At 33.9% G+C, this 21,723-nt stretch overlaps 3 protein-coding genes across 3 annotated transcripts; 2 read left to right on the top strand and 1 right to left on the bottom strand.

The window, feature by feature from the left end:
- The first annotated feature begins 760 nt into the window (after positions 1-760).
- On the top strand, positions 761-1,658 carry LOC122609127. The gene is made up of 2 exons (XM_043782187.1): positions 761-1,006; positions 1,101-1,658. The coding sequence occupies exons 1-2, from the start codon at positions 761-763 to the stop codon at positions 1,656-1,658; spliced, it is 804 nt and encodes a 267-aa protein (XP_043638122.1).
- Positions 1,659-3,770: 2,112 nt separating this feature from the next.
- LOC122607437 (bet1-like protein At4g14600) lies at positions 3,771-8,131 on the top strand. Its single transcript, XM_043780410.1, has 5 exons — positions 3,771-3,915; positions 4,911-5,008; positions 5,256-5,379; positions 6,289-6,345; positions 7,821-8,131. The coding sequence occupies exons 2-5, from the start codon at positions 4,950-4,952 to the stop codon at positions 7,980-7,982; spliced, it is 402 nt and encodes a 133-aa protein (XP_043636345.1). The 5' UTR covers positions 3,771-3,915; positions 4,911-4,949; the 3' UTR covers positions 7,983-8,131.
- Positions 8,132-9,970: 1,839 nt separating this feature from the next.
- On the bottom strand, positions 9,971-17,365 carry LOC122609218 (serine/threonine-protein kinase PEPKR2-like). The gene is made up of 4 exons (XM_043782275.1): positions 17,189-17,365; positions 16,276-17,107; positions 13,330-13,626; positions 9,971-10,655 (listed from the first exon to the last, which is right to left on the bottom strand). The coding sequence occupies exons 2-4, from the start codon at positions 17,072-17,074 to the stop codon at positions 10,288-10,290; spliced, it is 1,464 nt and encodes a 487-aa protein (XP_043638210.1). The 5' UTR covers positions 17,075-17,107; positions 17,189-17,365; the 3' UTR covers positions 9,971-10,287.
- Between the last annotated feature and the right edge of the window lie 4,358 nt (positions 17,366-21,723).

Here is a 21,723-nt window from a genome sequence, read left to right as displayed (position 1 = left end):
CGGGGTATCAAGTTAAAAGAGGATGGTTTGAATATATCACATATGTTGTATGCAGATGACGCACTTTTAATGGGGTTGTGGAGTACTGAAAATATTAGTACTACTAATCGGCTGCTTCGCATCTTCTACTTGTGTTCTGGATTGAAGATTAATATACATAAGTCACAGTTATATGGGGTGGGTGTTTCAGAAGAAGAGGTGAATGATATGGCAGTCTTACTGGGGTGCAAGTCTGGAAGTCTTCCTTTTACCTATTTGGGCATTACAGTTGGAGCGAACATGAATCGTTTAGTTCATTGGGAGCCTGTTCTGGAATCGATTAGATCAAGACTCTTGTCTTGGAAGGCTAAAATCCTCTCTATAGGTGGTCGTCTTACGTTGATAAAGGCGGTTCTGGCTAGTTTACCGGTGTATTATTTTTCAATCTATAAAGCTCCGGTAGCGGTTACAGAAGAGATCGAAAGAATGATGCGGAAGTTTTTGTGGTCAGCGGGTAAGGAAGGTAGAGGGGTGTACTGGGTTTCTTGGGAGAGGATTACTCGTCCGAAAAAGCTGGGGGGGGGGGCTGGGAATTGTTACGATGGCCGATGTGAACTCGTCGCTTCTTGTGAAATGGGCTTGGCGTTTCTAAAGTGAGATCAATGGCTTGTGGAGAAGCGTAGTTTTAAGTATTCATGGAGGGAGAGATAAATGGTCGTTTTTACCGTGTAGAAAATCTTATCCGGGTTGCTGGAAGTCGTTAGTTGGTTCTTTGGATAAAATGCGTTTTAATGATAAATCGTTAAATGAGTTTTTGACTTGTAAGGTTGGGAATGGAAAGCGCATACGATTCTGGAAAGATTTATGGTTTGGTGAAAAACAGTTGATGTATAGATGGCCAGCTCTGTTTGCAGGTGATAGAGATAAAAATGCGACTGTGGCAGATAAAATTAAACAGGTGGAAGGAAGGGTGATCTTGGACGAGCGATGGGTTATAAGAGCTGACACTGTTGCGGCTGTTTCAGAGGTACAAGACTTACAATGGGTTCTGACCAATGTTCATCTCAGCGGAAACAATGACACTTGGGGCTGGGGGCCGAGAGGTGACAAAATGTTCACAGATAGCTGTAGTCAAAAAAAGTTTTCGAAAGGAGGTTAATATGCAGCAGATTCAGCAGATGAAATGGGTCAGTTGGGTTCCGATTAAAGTGAACATCTTGTTATGGCGCATTGAAATGGACAGAGTGGCGACCCGTTTGGCTTTGGTGAAGAGAAATATACAGATCCAGGATACATCGTGCCCACTGTGCAATGTAGACGCAGAAACGTCTTCACACTTATTTGTTAACTGTGGGTTTTCTTATGGTGTGTGGAGTGATATTTGGGCTTGGTGCAAATTGTACCCAGTTGGTTTTAACTCGATCAAAGAGATCCTAACATGGATGGAATCGATTCAAATGTCAGTTTGGGGGAAGAAACTTATTCGTGGGATGGTGATGATTACTTGCTGGAGCTTATGGAAAGAACGGAACAACAAAGTTTTCCATGATTCTACTCCTAAGGTGATTGAGGTGGTTGCGAATGTTAAATCTTTGTCTTTTCTATGGTTTAAATATAGATCGAGTAGGTCCGATATTGAGTGGAATGAGTGGGTGAAATACCCGCTGTATATATTGTAACTTGGTTGTTTGGGCGGGCCTTGTTTTGAGGTCCTGCCTTTTGTTTTGAATGAAGTTTTAGTTCCAAAAAAAAAAAACAAACCCAAAAAACATAAACAAATAAATATAAACATATCTATACATAAATGACGGAACATCTTAAAACAGAAGAAAAAACATACTTCGATTATAGTAAACATGCCCAAGATCATCTATTTTTCATTCCACAATCAAAGGCAGCGCAAACAGTTGGAGATAAGAGAAATGCTAGATTAACTAATATTTTACAAACTTTTTTTTTATACTAACTTACATGGCATATGATGTGGATCTCCATGTCATACAACTAACATTAATTAATTAACTATAGTTAAAACTTCATTCTCAGAATTATATTATTCCTCTTCAATCCAATCCAAACATTTTACTCTTTTTTCTCCATTCAATCTAACTGCATTCGTATCTCTAACCCAATTCATGATTTCATGACACCAATAATTAAACACAATTAAATTAACTCATCTTAAATTCTAATTTTTAATAACGATTGGAGATATATTAACCTATCAATCTGTTCTCTAATATGAATACAAAATTTCTTTTCTCTCACCAAAAACACAAACATTTACATCAAATAACCTAAAGTTTTTGAATCAGTTGATTGTTGTCAAGTTTTTTATTTTTTAAGTTTTCATTGTTGCTTATAATTTGTAATTTAAATGAATCTAATTTTTCCTCTTTTTTTGGATTTTTTGATCGACATTGCATGATTTTCTTATACTAATCGATTTTACTCGTCTTCTTATTCGTTTTAGACTGAGTTACTGAGATATAATAACATTAAGATTGTACGGATATGTTTCTAAATTATATAGATATAGATATTTACTTGTCTTCTCATTCGTTTTTGATTGGTATAAAGTTATTGGGTTTAGAACATTTTCTGTACTTGGTCAAACAAATTATATATATAAATTATATAGATATAGATATATGTATATATATGTGTATGTGTGTGTTTTGTTTTCTCCTGTTTTGTTTGGCCGATCAATGGCAGTAACCAACGTTTTATCTCTGCATATAGGCCTCAATAAATAACTTGCTCTTTTAATTGGTTTTTATAACCCTTGATTATTGACTCTGCTCATATAATGGAGGAGAAGAACAAGAGGTAAACGATCGGATAGAAAAGAAAAAAGATTTATATTGGGTTGTAGTAGAGGAACAGTTACAATTTTGCAAAAGAAAGTTAATTTGTCTATTAAAGTTAGAGATAATTGATTAAGTGTGATTAATTAATTAATGAATGCTAATTGTATGACATGGTTGGTCCACATTATATGCCATGTAAGTTAGTATAAAAAAGTTTGTAAAATGTTAGTCATTCTAGCATTTATCTGGAGGTAAAAGATCAGTGTATTTTTGGTGATAATGTAAATCAGAAGGTTAGAGTAGAGTAATAAATGATTAAAATAATAAATATAAATAAAGTAAATATGAGAGGCGGCAAAAATAATTAAAAAATATAGAAAATAGGAGAAGAGAGAATTAGCCCCAAAAAGGAAGATTACGAGTGCCAAGTGTACCTCAACCCCTTTTTTAGTTATATTACTAGTCCTAATACCCGTACGATATATGGTAGTTATATAGTTTGTATCATAAAGAAATTCGAATATGCTTCATATATGATTCGTGAGTATGAAATAAATTGTAGTTAAAAAGTAAACCGATGATCGAAGCTAAAATTTTAATAAACAACAATGATAAATATAATATATGTTTAGTTAGAGTTTTGGATTACCTAAAACTTAAGAATCACATCCAAATCGAAATTTATAAGCATAGTAGATGACGGAAAATAGCCTTGTGATTTTGGATCATAAACTCAAATTTTGAATTCTTTGTGTTAATAACTTATTATAAGTAATATAAGTAATATCAGTTGAAGAACTGAGAAAAAAAAATAGACAATTTATTAATAAGTTAAGAATTAAAGTTTAATTCTAAGTCTAATTAATAAAAAAAATTAAATCTATAAACAATTAAAAAACTAATTCAATAAAATAAATAGGATTACACTTTTTTTTTTTTAAGAATATCTCAATGGTAGATAGATACCTAGTTAATCAAATTAAAAACTACAAACACATATCAACCCTTCTCCCCCTCCCCTTTTGTAAAAAATAAATCATTTTAAACGAGTTATTTAAAAAAAAGTCTGTTTAATCGGAAGGAAGTCTGTTTCTCTGCAGTTGATACAATTCGCTAATTCCAATCGGTAATTATTCAATTCTCTCTCTTTTCAATTATTATTTATATTAATCATCAGTTAATTAATAATTATGATATTTTTGTTTGAGGATTATCATGGGTTATAGAATTAGGGTTTGAGGTACCACAAAACTTAATAAGTTATATAGGATCCCGAGTTCAGGTAACGCGGCGAATCGAGTAGTTTAAACTAAAGAAACACCCTTTAGAATTTTAGTGTTATACTTTTTTTTTTGTTAAATTAATTGGAAATGAACCCATTTTTCAGTTTGATAAGTATATTGTCTCTGACTATGAAAATTTTCAGTTTTTTGCTGCTATGAATTCGATAGTCGAAATTATTGGGTATAGCTTTAAAGGTAGTCAGATCATACGTAAATCGTTAAACTTGTTTTGCGATGTTGGTTGTGATATATACCGGATCTTTGACTGGTTATCGCCCACGGGTATCAGTGCTAGTTATATATATATGTTGTAATGACAAGAGGCATATTGTGCGGATGGTTTAAAACGAGACTAATGGCTTTGTACTCAAGCATGTTGCGACGAGCTATTTGTGTTAGGATTATTGTTTTGGTTTTGTCCACGTGTAGCTTTAGTTTTTGGATCATTAGTATGCTTTGGAAGGTTATTAGCGTTACGTTTACTACATATACGTCTATATCATATGCATACGTATATTTTTATTTAAAAAATACTTGGATATAACGAAAGACATACAAAAAATAGACGACAAGAACATAAGGCAAAATATATAAGATGATCAATTAACTTTCGAGGTTTTTGCACTTCGGCATACGAACTTTAAATTCAATTATTAGTCTACATTATCACTACCTTATCATTTTACGTGATTTTTATCTTGTTTTCATAAATGTGATGTGTTTTTCTGGATTAGTTAGTAATCAAAATTTTCACTTGAAGGATGACAGAATTTTGCTTCAGAGATTGCCAACTATATGATTTCCTTGTAGTACACTGATTTATTTGGTTCTTTTTTAGGGGTTCCTTAGTCAGAACACATTTCAACTTTTCTTTTTAATGGCGTCCAGTTCTAATAGAGGTGGTCGCTACTATGGTGCTGCTCCATATAGATCGAGGTACTTATTTTGTTCATCTTTTCATAATGCTTTTTTCTCAACATTTCAATAGCTAGGCCTAGCTTCATTGCCTTTAAGCAGAGAATTAACTGATTTACTGAGGGAACTATATTAATGTAAATCTCAATATTACGTTATGAGCCCAAGCCCGATCCTTTATACTTCTGAACTTCCTGCTTGATCAACTTTTATCAGTAAGGCAGAGTGAAAATTTTTGAGTTTAATATGCTTTTGCTTATATTAACAGTGAAGGGCTTAGCACCAGACAAGGGACTGGTTCTGATGAAATTCAACTGCGCATTGATCCAATGCATGCTGATCTAGATGATGAGATCAGTGGCCTCCGAAAGCAAGTTAGGCAGTTAAAGAATGTAAGCAACCTTTTAAGCTGTATCAGCTTTTTGCATTATACAGGGCACATTATCTTCTACTAATTTGAAATGAAATAAGGCCATTTGTTCTGGCAGCAAGACCATCTTACATATAACAAAATCATTGTTAAGCTATAAGTAATTGTACCAAATTTTTTTTTTTTTTATAATAAACACCTATAATACTAAACATGATCTTTCAGTGTTACTTGTACATAACATATGAAAATGTTGGTTATGGGCAACGCTGACTGGTCCCACACCTTTCAAGAGGACAATATGTTGCAGGCGTTTTTCAGAGTTCACTCAGCAACCTTCTAAGGAGAGTGTCCACCCAACCGGGGAAGATAATCATATTTACAAAGTCCTCAGCAACATAATGAGCTATGTACCTGAAACCTGACCCCAAAGTTGTAGCTTGCGAGGAGTAAACTTGCGTCTTCAATGGAAATTTCTAAGCCCCTAGCCACCAGGTTACCCCCTTGGGCTGTTTATAATACCTAACATAGCGACATAAGACAAGAAATCAATGAACAAAAAAAACACGAATTAAGTTTAGGACATAATGTTACGATTCTTCTCTACCTAGAATAATTAAACTATTAAAGCAAGATAAATCGAATCCTAGGTTGGTAGAAGATAATTCATCAAATATAGGCAATAATCTATGGGATGTTCACTTGTCCTTTCCCCAACAATTTGAATGATCTTGTATATATGGCAACCTGTCTGAATGATGTTCTTGAACTTCATTACACATTTTGATGGTACCTTTGTGTTGTTTACCTTTTCTTGGTTATTGCTTTACATTTGATGTTGCTGCATATGTACCCCTTGCTTTCTGGTACACAAGTATGTCTGCTAGGAAATAATATCTCTCTTCATGCTCATGTTATTTTTGCATTACAGGTAGCCTCAGAGATCGAGTCAGAGGCCAAATTTCAGAATGAGTTTATTAACCAGCTGGTATGACATTAGCTCTGTTCCTCTTATTCTTGAACCAAATTTTTGTGGTGTGGTATATAGTTCCAATAACTATACCTTGTCATAAAATTTTTGAATCGTTGGCCGAGTTTCTCAGTTATATGTATTATTATGATTAGAGCTCATTAGTCAATGGCTTGCTAATATGAAGCTAACTTAACCTTTCTACATGCAATAGTTCATTAACATATATGCCGACCAATACTGGTAAGTACCTGTTCACTGTTCAGTGCCATTTGAAAATATTCAAATTAACCAAAACCATTGTGAGAAGTTATTAAACTACCTACTGTATGCTGCTTATAAAGATTTTATGTTTTATAGTTGCCCCCAATGTGAGGTGGATGTTACGTACTCACGTGTAGGTGGTTAGAAAAGTATGATCACATGTATTGTCTTATTGGGACATGTAAGCTCCCATAGATGTGCTGACTGCCAACCAAGCTAGGCCTAAGTAAAGCTCCGATGGAAAATTTGTCGAATAAGCCTATATGAGCAGAAAATGTTTTTAACTTATGTGCTAAATTCCACGCTGAGGTAGAGTATGTGGTAGAAGTGGCATTTGGACACTTTTACCAAAAGTGGGTCCAACGGAATTGTAATCTAATTTCAAAAAACCGCCTACTTTAGAAATCAAGCAAAATAGATATGGGTATAATGGGTCGAGAGTTGCCCAAAGTGTCGTAATTAGTAAGTTGGTATTTGTAAAGTTTAAAAAGGTATTGGTGGGTTACTAAACCTCGACCCGTTTGGGTCGGTATTACAAACTGTTTGTTTGACCAGCTACCCTAACCGTGCGCTTGGATTGTTGGATAAAAGCCTCTTTATCTGTTCCTCGGAGCATCCACTTACCAATGATTTGCATCATCTTTTTAGATTTACTGTTTTCTCTATGGATCATATTCTTTGAATAGAAGTTGTATGTGTGGACTGATAGAGCATTTGTACGGTGATAGTTAGAAGTGGGCATTTCAACCATTTACTTATGGATGGGTTAATTTGGGTTGTGTTTTACTCGATGAGTCAAATAATAGAAGCTATATGTAATGCATATATGACCTCTTAGAATGAATTATTTATAGTTTAATTTTGAAATCATATTACGAGCATTATTTTTTTAATATTATTCTGACAAAAATGTGTTTGTATATCAAAGGCTCATACTCTAGTTTTAATATGCAATAAAAATGCATTTGTTGGAACAATGCGTGAACGGTTGATAAATGTCTTGTTTTTCTTCTCCCAACTTTGCAGCAAATGACCCTTATCAAAGCACAAGCAGTAGTTTAATTTTGAAATCATATTACGAGTATTATTTTTTTAATATTATTCTGACAAAAATGTGTTTGTATATCAAAAGCTCATACTCTAGTTTTAATATGCAATAAAAATGCATTTGTTGGAACAATGCGTGAACGGTTGATGAATGTCTTGTTTTTCTTCTCCCAACTTTGCAGCAAATGACCCTTATCAAAGCACAAGCAGGAGTGAAGAACAACATGAGGAAATTAAACAAGAGCATCATCCTGTCTGGTTCAAGCCATGTTTTGCATGTCGTCCTCTTTGCCCTTTTTTGCCTCTTTCTTGTCTATATCTGGTCCAAGTTTTCACGAAGATGATAGGTAAGATGTATTCCATAAGCGTAAAATATGTTTTATTTGAAGAGTTCAAGGGTTCACCAGATGCTAGCAAATACTACCTTAAACTGCGCGTTTCTTTACATGTAAAGATTACAACTAATGTGATACATTACAAAGGGTCTTATCTCTCTCTCTTTTTTTTTTTCCCTTCCCATATATGTTTTAAGATTGCAAAACTTGTGCTAGTTGTATGCATTTGAGCTAACCCAGTCTCAGGCTTGCTTACTCGGCTAATCACGCCAACATTTATAGGAGTGTTGAACACTTCTAGACTTGCTGAATATGTAGGCAGAAACCAAAAATAACATCTACTTGAGAAAATAAGTTTAATTGTAACCTGCAAAATATCAATTAGGCAAGTATTCAGGCAAGTAACACAAAACCAAGGGACTCTTATTTTGTTGAGCCTTTTCAATTGACAGTGACTATCGAATTTAGCATATCGCTTACTCTTAGAGCTTTAGCTCATGTGGTATGTTTAATGACCCGTCTACCCATAGGTTGTGGGTTGAACTGTTGAAGTCTTACCGAGAACGTTTTGTAAATATGTGTGAAATCTATGTGAATTATCTTGATTTTTAAAACCTATGGACATGAATTTACCACATGTATGTATGTATATGAACTCTCAAGTGTCCATACATAAAGGCCATGGTCTGAACTCTACAGTAGATCCATATGTATGTATGGACATAAATTTAAGTTGGTGTTAGTCCACATGTATGCATCGACTTAAGTTTGTATTCCTGGTAAGCGACTAACCATTTAGTTGTCTTTACAGGGTTTGGTAAAATTGGATGCCCACGTGGTATGAAACAACATATAAAAGTCTGGAGTAGAGTTGAGCATCCCTACCATATCGTTCAAATTTATAATATTAAGTATTATATCTGGGTAAAGGTTACTTGGTTAAATTTTATACCAACAAACAATAACGTTTAGTAAAAGCAATGTGACTAACCGTCACATTAGTTTATATATAGGACATGACGTATATATGTGATCAGGCTATTCTGGCACAACCACATGTAAATTCGAACCAACATTTAGAATCAATCCTAGCTACAATGTGCATATAAAAGACAAAAGATAGAGCGTCCTGCAACATCTTATTTCGCCAGCACCTTTGGCAAATTCCACTCTACAATCACGAGCACTACTTTTTGAGTTTCATAGTAACAATTTTCAGTTGCATTATATCAACAGTTATATCGCCAACTTGGGCTCCGGATCTCACATCATTAGAGAACATGCTCACTCGTTACTTGCCTAGTATCATTAGTAGCATCAGCCACTAGAATCCTCCTAAGTACACTATTAATTGATCTTTTCTTGGACTTAAGAATTAACCAATCGATAATATCATGATTATCATTCCATCTGGCAGATAGGTGCTGCATACCCACCACTGGTTCTACCATACACTATACGTGAAAATCAAAAAGACATTCAAAGAACAAAGCATCAATGGACATAGTTGGATGACTAAAACTAGATTGTCACGGAATAGTTGTAGCAAGAATATACGATGTTCTCAAAGGTGGCATCAGTGTCAGGGTTTCTAATGCTAAAAGATTTGATCCATATGCATTTCTTTTACACCTCACAAGATACAAGTATTGTGCAAAATATGAATAAGAAACATCAACTAAAAATGGATTTCAAGTATTGCCGTTCAAAAAAATAGAAACATCAACTAAAAAAGGATTTTCTCCACCCCACTTCCTTTCTTTTTTATTTTGTAAGCTTGACACTCCAACACATGGCCGTAATTGACTAAGAAACTAAGTTGGTTAATCTGGCTAACCTCCAAGTACAAGTCGATGCAAACAATGTTAAATCTTTGGACTTAGAGTAAAATGTAGAAACATCTATTAAAAATGCTATCAATACACGGAAACCTAAAGAAACTAATTCATAGCTGCTATACTACCATTCCATATTTAGAGAGGCTCAAAGAAAATCCATGATCAATGTAAAACACATTAACATGAAATTTTATTCATAGCTTCTGCTACAGTTTCCAGATTTATAAAAGCTGAAAACAAACCATAGTCACAAAGAGATAGCAGGCAAACATCATAGCATTTATTTGCCTACCAAAACCAATCTACTTAAATCACCATCATTCAACACTCACTATCTACTCATTATATTTACATTCACTATACACCTGTTTCTCACCATTTCTTCGTTAGCCTTCTACTGTTACATCATGGGTCAAAGTCAATTCTGATCTTCAGCACTAGAGAAGACTAGTAGAGTCAAAGTCAGCAGTCAGAGGTCAGCATGCTTTGCAAAGGTTATTAGACGTAACATTAGAAGAACATTGCTCTCTGATTGGACTTGTGGATACACATAACCGGCTCCTTTTAGGTTCAGAAATTCTCACATTGGAGATAGCAACAGCAAGTGCATCAACCAAACCAGAATCATCATATTCTTCTGAGTTATCATGGCTTAGACTTCGAGATGTTAAAACTGGAGATGAATATTTGATTACAGAACCGTTAATGGTCAACCTTTTAGTTAACTCAAGTACAGATGTCGTTGCTGCTGTTTGTGAAGATGGTCCAGCTTGATGTTTTGACTTTGACTTGAACGATAGAGATTTTAAGTTGCGTTCTGTGTAGAATATAATCCATGGATGACCTGAAATAACCAGAGGACGCATTGTCAGTAAGCTATAGTAACAGGCAATAAAATAGTTTCTGGTGGCTGTTTTATATATATAAAGCAACACACGAATGTGTGGTTGTTGAGCCAATAAGAAAACAATTGCAGTAGGGGAAGTCAAATTCGCTCAACTAATCATGGACAAGGATGACAATTTAGGTCTTTTACTGATTCTGTAGTCGTATTGTAATTTGGTTGAAGCTGATATATAAGCTATTATAATATAATTTGTTTAACTGCATATTTAATAGAAATTATTACCTATGGATGTAACTAACTATGAACAAATGTCTATGTTATATATAGATCTTGTAAAATGTCTATGTCATATTTTCAAATCCCGATTTATTGGATGTATCTTACCAATAAATAACTTACATGTGGCAACTTATAGACAAAATATACGAGATCTTTACATAACATAGACAATTGGTCATAGTTGGTTACATCCATAGGTAATAATTCCTATTAAATATGCAGTTAAACATATTATATTATAATAACTTATATATACTACATTGTATCTTGTATTTTACGAGATCTTTACATAATATAGACATTTTATCACAGTTAGTCACATCCAAAAGTAATAATCCCCTATTTAATATTCAGTTCTCTTCATTTTCTCCATGCATCTATTATATGTTTTTGATAATCATGAGGTGTCCCTTCTTAAATATTCCATTATCAGAACTAGAGATTTATGATTTATCTATTAGATGATCCTATACTCCACAAACATTAGATTATTGTTGCCAAGTCTTAAGATTGCATCGCCTTATCCAAACAAAAGTCTTGGGATTGCATAGCTATTACTTGTAAAAGATGCTCTCCAATTTCTATGATTACTAATTTATTAGACACTCTATCAACAGTGTTTGCATCATCTCCACTCAAAAAACTTTAAAAAGTTTAGCATATTTGGAGCAGCCACTGCACACCTCACCTGTATAGTGTTGACAGCTGCTAAGATACGCGGGCCACTACTGGCAGTAACAGCTGTTACAGTCTGACCACTACCACTAAGTGTTACAGGATACTATTAGGAAGCAAAGGCGGGATAAGGTCTTCTAGTTTCGATACATATTCTTGAAGTCAAAACCACTTTAAGTAGTATCTTAATTCTTAACAGAGCGATACTTCTTAGTGTGCCTCGTTTGTTTATGGTAACCCCCCACATCAACCATTCTATATCTTTATATCGACGATGGCTAAATAATCTCCCAATAGCAAGTACACATCAGGTCTCTTCCAAATTACAGGTGGGAAAATCACATTATCACAGATATAATTGGTACCTGATAAAACTTGAACATTGTTCAAGGATGTTATGGGCAACTTAATGTACATCTTTAGTCTACAGTAAGTTATATCATAACTTAATTCTATGTTTCCTCCCAAGACAAGACAAATTTAATAGCGCCATACATACTTTAGCTTGCTACTGAACAAACAGATCAACTATCATGAGGTGTTCTCAGCTAACTGTAGTGTGAAACATGACTAGGTTCCTTGCAACAAGTTTGCTTAGAGAAAGTTTTCAAGGGTTTGGAAGATACACTAATATTGATTTATCTGAAGGGGCTTCTATAAGAGTGTGCTTCCAAATCACAACTGCTTTCAGACGGCAGAACCTGGTGACTAGATATGTTAATTTTAATCTACTGTAAATCTCTTTATCCTGGTTCTGCATCTTATCAGGTTCTATGTGCTTGTGGATGTTTGTATCGGTAATACCAGGCATGCTACTTAGGAAAACCTCATTTCTTTTCTGCATTTAATCTAACCTGATCCCACTAGATAAGCTTTTATGAGGATTTAAGATTGCAAAAAGAAAAATATATAGAATCAGGAGTGCTTTGTTGGTGCATAAGATAGGAGAGACCGTGAATTAGCTTTCATAGTAGCCATTTGGCCCTTTTCTGATACATTTACTTCGATTTTAAGTTTAAATATAGATATACAAATTGCAATAGGCGAGCTGTAAATGCCTGAGATCTCTGAAGGAGGCCTCGGGCTCAAACTTCGTCAGCTTCAAGTTCATGGATGGGGTGGCTGGGTGAATCTATATTTCATGTTAGATAACTTGCTACTTCTATTTCAAGTCAAATAACATGCCGCTACTTTTTGTTCTTGGCAGGAAATATAGGTAAGCAGAGTAAAGCATGTGTGCAGGTAAATATCGGTAGGTCGGTCAGGTATAGTAATGAGCCAACATGGGTTACAGTCAAATGGGTAACATATTAACACGCTTTGATTCGGTTGGCCTGGGTTGGGTGCTCAGGTGATACTTTATAGTGCATATATATAAGAATTTACAAATGATCAATGTGTTACACATCAGTAAAAGAGCTATATCATCTGTTTCAATAAAGTAAATTTAGGAGGTTCAAATTATTTGAATACCACGCTTAAGTTATCCCACTGGAGCACACGAGTATTGGAGAAGTGTGACGTAGAAAGTCATATCCCTCTACCCACGGATAGAGAAACTGCTTGAGAGATCTCTAGCTTATAAAGTGTCACACATTATGCATATGTAGTGCATACAAGGTGAATGAGTTAAAATTGCCACCTCTAATCATAGAAAAAGGGCAAAAAATTTATAAGCTAATAGTCCAAGTTATTATATTCAAAATAAGTAACTTACTCAATACTTCCTCAGCCGTTATTCTAGAACTGGCATTCCTTGTGAGAATACGCTCGAGCAAATCACGTGCAGGTTTGGAAACAGATTCCCATACTCCCGTGTGGAAATCAAGTTTCACAGTCTTGATCGCCTCAAAAACATCCTCCAATGAGTCTCCTTGAAATGGCAAATTACCAACCAATAGAGCATGTAAAAGAATACCAGCACTCCATACGTCCGCTTTCTCCGTATAATTCCCTGTTATAACTTCTGGAGAAACATAAGCTGGACTTCCAGCCAAACCAGCTAAGCTCTGACCTGTTCGATAACATGCAAATCTTAGAAAGCGAAAGTAAAGTAGCACCATGCACCTCTAAGTTACTTTCAAAGTGGTTATTAGCATAATGTACTACAATACAAGCCGTACACACAAAAAAAAAGTCTATTCTCCCAAAAGAATCAGGCTAAGCTAAACATTAAGCATACAACTTACAGTACAGGAGTAATTTTCTTGACCATGATGTCATTCAGTTTCATTTTATGGAAAACCCCAAGCCGGTGCACCACTTAGCAAGGCTAAGGCATGCTGCCCTAGTTTTAATACTTGTTCTTTGACTGTTTACTTCATATTTGATTAGATACTTGCCATGTTTTAATGAACCATATGTTTTGCATGCTGCCCTAGTTTTTAACACCTGTTCTTTGACTGTTTATTTCATATTTGCTGGATACTTGCCATGTTTTAATTAACTATTTGGTCTCTACTTTCTAAATTACAATGGAAATGATTTTTTCATGTTTGTTGTGTTGACATTGAAGTATAGTTTTTTTTATCTCATAGAAAGATTACATGCTATCAACTTACATTAGCAATTAGCTATCTATAAGCATCACTAATGTCAAATAAAATCTACAGTTAGCTGAGCTGCATAATCACTAGCAGTTCTAGGTCAATGAAGGTTATAGTTTCAAAACAGTTGGGATAAGCAAAAATGCATAATTGAAGAACTCTTACTGATACTTTGATTTCTTGAAGGTTTGCAAAATAAAGAAAAGATAATGTGTATACATCTTTATTTTGTTTTGTTAGTGAAGCCTAAAAAGAAACTTGTTTTTAAACTTATCAGGCCAGGCATATAAATGATTGGCAAAACATAATCAAGACAATTATTATGTCTGTCATGGATTGCTATACTGAAAGTTAGTGATACCCCCAGTGAAATTCTCTATGACCCGGGGACCAACAGAATCACCAAAATCTCACTCTGACTTAACAACAGCTTTTGGTAATTAAGGTAGTAGCTTCCATTTTTACTAGTCCCCATATAACACCACTCAATGTGCGCATACATGTTTGAGATGTGTGCTTTATATTCATTAGTTACAAATGCAAGATGGAAGTGATACATCCATCTCCAGAAATAACTAGCAGGCCCACTAAATTTGTCATCCTGAGCTAGTACAATAGTTTCATCAAGATCAAAATGGTTCATTAATTCAGTAAGTCCATCATTACAATGCCTCCAATAGTGTGCATTATACAAATATGACAACTCACAGGCGCAAAATTCCCCTGACAACCAACTAGCTTTGAAGTGATAACACTCAAAACACCTTAGGACCTATTCGAACCATTATATAATTCGTGTTGCTATTTTATTTTTCTACAGGATCCTTTCCATTACTTTACACCCTGGCTCTATAAAACTACAGTAACATGTATAATAGTTTCAACACTAGCTTTCGAGCAGTAACATTCAAGCGTCGTAGGACCTTGACTGTGTAGGAAACAACATTTCAATCAAAAGACCAGTTTAATGTGTGATATTGTCGCATAGGAGAAAAGAGAGAGGGCACATGCAGCGTAAAAGAAGACCCACTAAACCAGTTTATGTAGTTTTTTAGTTATTGGGTCCATGATTCGGATTGTAAGTTACCAGTACCAACAAAGTGCCAGTACATCCTGTAGGATTATTTCTGTTTGAAAATAGGTGGCGTTGTGTCAACAATTCAAATTGTAGATAATTAGTGTTGTAGCTCAATATCACTTTTGAACCTGATTTAGGATATTATTAAGTCTTCATTTTGGTTATGTAAAGAAAAAAGATTCAAAGGTACCAAAAGAATAATTAAGTCATGAACCTGTTATGTGGTTCTGTACTCTTAGGCCTTAGCAAGTGGTGTTGTTCACCAATATTCCAGATGAATCTACTCTTTTGGAGCAATTCAGCTGGGGTAGACCAAGACGGGTTATTTAAGAACATTAATATGTTTGCAATCCATCCCAAGCACATGACCATCATACAGAAACACATTCATCTAGTGTACAAGAATCAGGGATGGCAGTTTGGTTGGTTATTCCATTTGGTAATGAGTAGTTAATAGCGAGATTTTTACCAGTACTAGGATAATCTTAAATGGATGGTGAAGAGAAACTCTAATTTCGTTGTTATGTCCAATAGTCGAGTGAACATAATTATTGATGATACTAACGACTAAATTAGTGTTATTATTGTCATATTTATAACTCAATAATATTAACTTTCCCATGTCGACTTAACAATTCAATAGCCGAAAGTGCACAATGGATGATACACATTCAGACATAGTTTTAATTCACTTAAGAAACAGTCAAGATAATGCTTTTAGACTCCAGAATCTACCCCTCAACATTTAAAAGTGGTTTCAGACGTATGCCATTATTCACCTAACACGGGAATGGAATAATGCAGTTAATGTATTGGACATAACGATGAGCAAACGAAAAATGACAGGATATCAATATGGAGGTGAAAAAGAGGTACTCCAAGCCGCTAAAAGAAGGAAGAACATAGATTCTACTTTTTATAGTATGAACTACACGTACACGCAGTTCTAACGTATTTATCAACTTAATTGGTGCATGCATCAGAAAGCAAGGAATTATATAACAATAATTAAACAAAGGCAGAAAGAAAAGACTGATACCCTTAGTGATCCTCACTGCCAAGCCAAAATCTGCAAGCTTTATTTTTCCCGAACTCGTCAAAAGAATATTCTCGGGCTTAACATCCCGATGCACAACTCCCATATCATGACAATACTTAATCACCATCATCAACTCTTTAAATATATTCGCCGCCCGCTGCTCAGAATACCTCCCTTCTTTACTCATCTGATCAATCAACCTTCCACCCGAACACAACTCCATAACCAAATGAAAACTCTCCTGATCCTCATAAACCGCCTTCAACGTCACAACACCAGGATGCCCCGACAAATGTTGCATAATCTCAACCTCCCTATGCACCGTCTCTTCCCCTTTCACCAACGTCTTACACGCATACTCAACTCCCGTAGCCCTACACCTACACAACCAAACCGACCCAAACTTCCCTTTCCCTATACTATCACCCTTCACATAATCCTCAACTATCTTACTCTTCCTACCCATTTGCGTCGCTACATCTATACACCCGATCTTCCTCTTAATCCCTCTACCCGACGAAACCAACGACGACGTCGCACGCACAGGCGCAGTCGCCGCAACACGCCTATTCTTAAACGATCCGTTACCATCATCATCACTACTATCACCACAAACTACCTCATTTTCTTTGCAACATCTCTTTTTTAACCTAACGTAATCTTCTAAAGAGTAATGACACTTAATATTTTTCGATAATAACGACTCCGAATCACCCGTAGATTCCACAATTTCCTTTTCCTTATTATCCTTATTATCAGTGCCTAATAATAAATCACTGCCTTTTCTTTTCTTCCTCATTAAGAAAAAGTATTAATATTTTTTCAATTAAACCTAGAATAAATATAAAAAATGTAAGTAATAATAATCGGACAAAATCAAAGTAATGTAGAAATTAGGGCAAAAAAACCGAACCTTGGAAGAGGGCGATCAGTGTGCGTGAGTGTAGATGTAAGGGGTTATAGAGATAAAAATATGTATGTATAATTATATATTTGTTACACAGAAGATTATTAGAATTAGAAGGAGATATGATTGAATGAATGAATGAAAAGGATCTGATATGTGTGTGAGAGAGAAATTTGGAGGGGGGGTTTTAGAGGAAAACAAAAGCACGCTGGTTTTTATACACAAGTGTGATTGGGGATGGGAATGACGTGTATCGATTTGCTAATTACTCGGAAATAGGCGTTTTATTTTTTCTGTTTTGCTAAACCTAAGGTCTAAGTGCATTAAATTGGTGGTGGTGGAGACGGGGTGCCCGCGCGATGCAGCGGTGATGGTGGTAACGATAAAGATGTGGCTGCGGCAATTGTGGTGATGATGTGCGGCGGTAAGGGTTAATATGGTTATTTAAGGATTAGAGAATCTATGTTGTAGTTTATTTTATTAAGAGTATTATAGGTATATAGGTAAAGATGTTTAAATTAGTGAATAAATAAGAAGGGTAATATAGTCATTTCAGGTTCTTAATTACTTAAAGGGAAAAGGCAGTTTGCTTTATATAGTAGTATAGATAGAATAGTGCTTAGACCCCGTGCGATGCATGGACAACCCTAAATAATTTTTTTTAACTTTATTTTAAGATTGTATCAATGAATAAATATAACTGTGTTGGACATAATAAAAATATTCTTATGAGTTGATTAATTTAAAGAAGAAGAATGCTAGATATACCTTGGGATTTATTAATGATACACGAGGGCTTAAAACGCGTACATTGCACACCGGAGAGAAATTATAAAATTGATTGCCCATAGTAGGCGCATATAAGAAGGATTATGTTGGTTACCTGGATGTGATAGGTATTATGAATTTTCCCCCACTTTGATATATAGACCCACGTAAATGCGCTATAACCTTAAATAATTTCTTTAACACCAGTTCAAACATGCATGTAGCGAAGTAAATGTACTCCTATTACAACTAATGACCATTTAAAAAAAAATTAATGACTTAAAATGCATAGAAAAGTCTTATTTAGCATTAAAATAAACCAAATATACCTCATAATTTTCATCACAAATTTGATAGGCTGTTCTTTGTATAAGATTTTAAATTTGTTGATCATTCATTTTAACTCCAATAGCACTAGTGGCATTTACAATCCTAACTTGCACATTAAACCTACCAAAAAAAAAAAAAACAAATTTACCACACAACTTAATGATTATAGAGTTTTAATATGAAATATAAATATATACCTAGGATTGATGAGAACTTATTCCTTGTTACATGAACAACAAATCCATATTTTGTTATCCCTTAAAGCATCAATAATGTCGACTGCATCCATGTAGAGATCGGTCAACTTAACTTCTTGAGAACAGTTCGCAAATTCCATTGAATACCATAACTGGTTTGTTGGAATAAAACCGATTGTTGCAACAACAACCACTTTATCAAACTGTCAAAATGAAAATGTTTATACATTAGAATGTTAAAAAGCTAGTTATAAATTCGAAAGAAAGTTATGTTAAAAAGTAATCTAATCAAAAAAGAGAAAAATTCACAAACAATGAATACTTACATGTTCGTCCATCAGGATCATCTCAATACTACCTATGTTATTAACATCTCCATATAGAGGTTGCTTCCATAGCCGCAAGTTCTAACCGTTATTGTACATGGCTTATTATTTGGACGCAAATTTCTAATTGAAACATGGTTTATTGAAGCCATGCTAAAATTGATCTGTTATGTGTTTATGTTTTGAAATGCCTTAAAACTGAATGGAAGTGGCCTTATATAGACATAGACATGCAAGGAAGTAACCGCCACAAGCAATACACGAACGGTTACATATTCGAATTTTCGAAAATTTAAACTTCTTGATAGCATAACTAATCCGTTTTCGAAAATTTGAACTTCTTATAAAAGTAACTAATCCGTAGACCTTCCAAGAAGCAATATTGTAATGATTTTTGGGCTTTCTTGTATTTTTAAGCATGCCACATATATAGGCAATAACTAACAAATTTTGAAGTGAGATTTATATAATGTAGGGATACTCTTTCTGTCCTATTTTAGTTGTCATGTTGACTAACTTTGACCGTAAATAACTTTGTTTGTACTATATAGTAGTTGATGAAATTTATATGAACAAAAAGTATATTAAAAACCCAATCCATTAATATATTTTATATCAAGTGTTACATGACACAAACAAAGTTATTTATAGTCAAAGTTAGTCAACATGACAACTAAAATGAGACGGAGGGAGTATAATTTTTGTATGCACGTTAATTGAAGTCTTAAGGTCTTTATTTAACATTTTTCTTTTACTTTTTTACTGAACAAATTTACCATTTACTTTATTATAAAGATTTATTAAAAATAGGGTTAAGTATCTGCGTGTGTATGTAATTTGTCTTCAACTACTATTGTATAGAATAAACTTTCGTCAGGTTCATTGTATGTAAACAATTCATTAAATTTGAATAAATTTTGTTATGATTGACCTATTGAAAAAATAGTTAGTTACTTTTCAATTTTTATTAACTAAAATACTGATGTGGCTTGCTAAGATGAGATATTCACGCCACGTAAGATACATACAATACATACATGGTTGAATACATTTGCAAAGACCTCTGGGTGACTTGTTTACCTTGATTATTTGCCCCGGCTATATCCGTTACTGTCACCTTTTTTTCGGCGAAATAACACAACACAAATATCAAAATCCAATTTGATTATAAAAGATCAAACTAGTAATCGGTTTTCTACTACATTAAGTTACGCAATCTTTAACAAAATCAATTATCACACATGGATGCTAAAAAATCCATAAACATATTAACTACTCATAGATGCTCAAAAATCTATACACATGCGTGGGACTGGTAAGGTGGATGCATGAAATAAGCAACTTCTTGTATGAAGGTTTCTACTTTAATGACTTTTTCCTTTGAGGTAACAATTTTGTTATCTATCTATCTATCTATCTATCTATATAATTAAGAGAGAATAATTTTTTAATTATGTGGCACATATAAATTTTAGCCAACTCAGTAAAAATATGAGGTGTCGATTCCTGACCATCCTTCTTCTCTTTTTTAAAAATTTATTTATTTTTCTAATAACAACCTTTAATAATATTATCTATCGTTAAGTCTTAGATAAAACCCTAAACCTAAATATGTTCTCTTCTAATTCTTCTCTTTATCTAAACCGATCTATATCTTGCGGTATTATATTGGATGACTTACGTGTCTTGAGTTTATGTTTCATTATATCTACTCTTTTGTTAACTATATAGTTTCGTTATGAAGATTTCTACCATGGAATTGAAGGTAATATGATTCTATGCTATTCAATTTTATTTTTCCTTAAATATTTATTTTTCTTTGAACCTTTATTTGTATAATTTGATGTTTAATACGTAGCTAAGTCTAAGTTAAAAGGAAATTATGGTTGTTCCTCTACATAAGGTATATGTAACGACTTCTGTTTTCATTTCAATGTAAATCGTCTTAGAATTGCTAATTAATATACGTTTATCAATCAAATGATTATGTTTCATTATATTATATCTAGCACTGCCGTTTCGATCTTTTGTTTTCAATACAGTTTCGTTTTGAAGATTTCTACCATGGAATTGAAGGTAATATGATCGTATGCTATTCAATTTTATTTTTCTTTGAATCCTTATTTTTCTATAATCCAATGTTTAATATGGAACCAAGTCTTAGTTAAAAGAAAACTATGGTTGTTCATCTACATAAGGTATATTAGTCATCTACATAAGGTGTATATTAGTTCTTGCTGCTCATTACATGTGTGGAGGAGTTTGGGTTACTCTTCAAGGGGTGACCATTAATATTGGTGGACTTTATGTGGCAGGTGAGATTTTTGTTTTCTCTGTTTTAGACTTTTGATGTTTAATGGAGTACAGGTTTACTATTTTTTGATGCTTTTAATTCGGTAAGTTTGTTTACATCTTCCTAGCTTTTGTAGAAGCCTAGCTTTTTGTTTAACACGTCGGTATTTATGGAATACAATACTCATTTGGTACATTAGACAACGAATAATAGATGTGACTTTTTCTCATAGTTTATGACTATTGAAAGCCATTTTTGTTGCGTTGTTGCGATAATATGATTCTAAGATGTCGTTTAAATCTAATTCATTTTTTATGTTAGTAATTGTTTATAAACATGCTTTATATGTCATTTTGTTATTTAGTTTGTTGGATCGATCTCTTTTCACTACTTAGACTAAATAACATCGATTTCTTTGTGCATTCTTAATGTTATGATGCTCTATAAGGAACATGTATGAAGGTGTTGTTACCTCGCATGTACTTCTCTTATCAATATGATTATAAAGTCTATCACTCATTTAGATATTTCATTATGGATTTGGGATTAATTGATAACATTAAATGAGCAGGTTATGTTCTTGTGATTAAAATCTAAAGGTATCATTTGTGTATCAATCAAAAGGGA

Source organism: Erigeron canadensis, chromosome 7 (assembly GCF_010389155.1).
Source record: "Erigeron canadensis isolate Cc75 chromosome 7, C_canadensis_v1, whole genome shotgun sequence".
Lineage (NCBI taxonomy): Eukaryota > Viridiplantae > Streptophyta > Magnoliopsida > Asterales > Asteraceae > Erigeron > Erigeron canadensis.
Note: the sequence above shows the minus strand (reverse complement) of the source record. Positions and strands in the feature narration are given on the sequence as shown.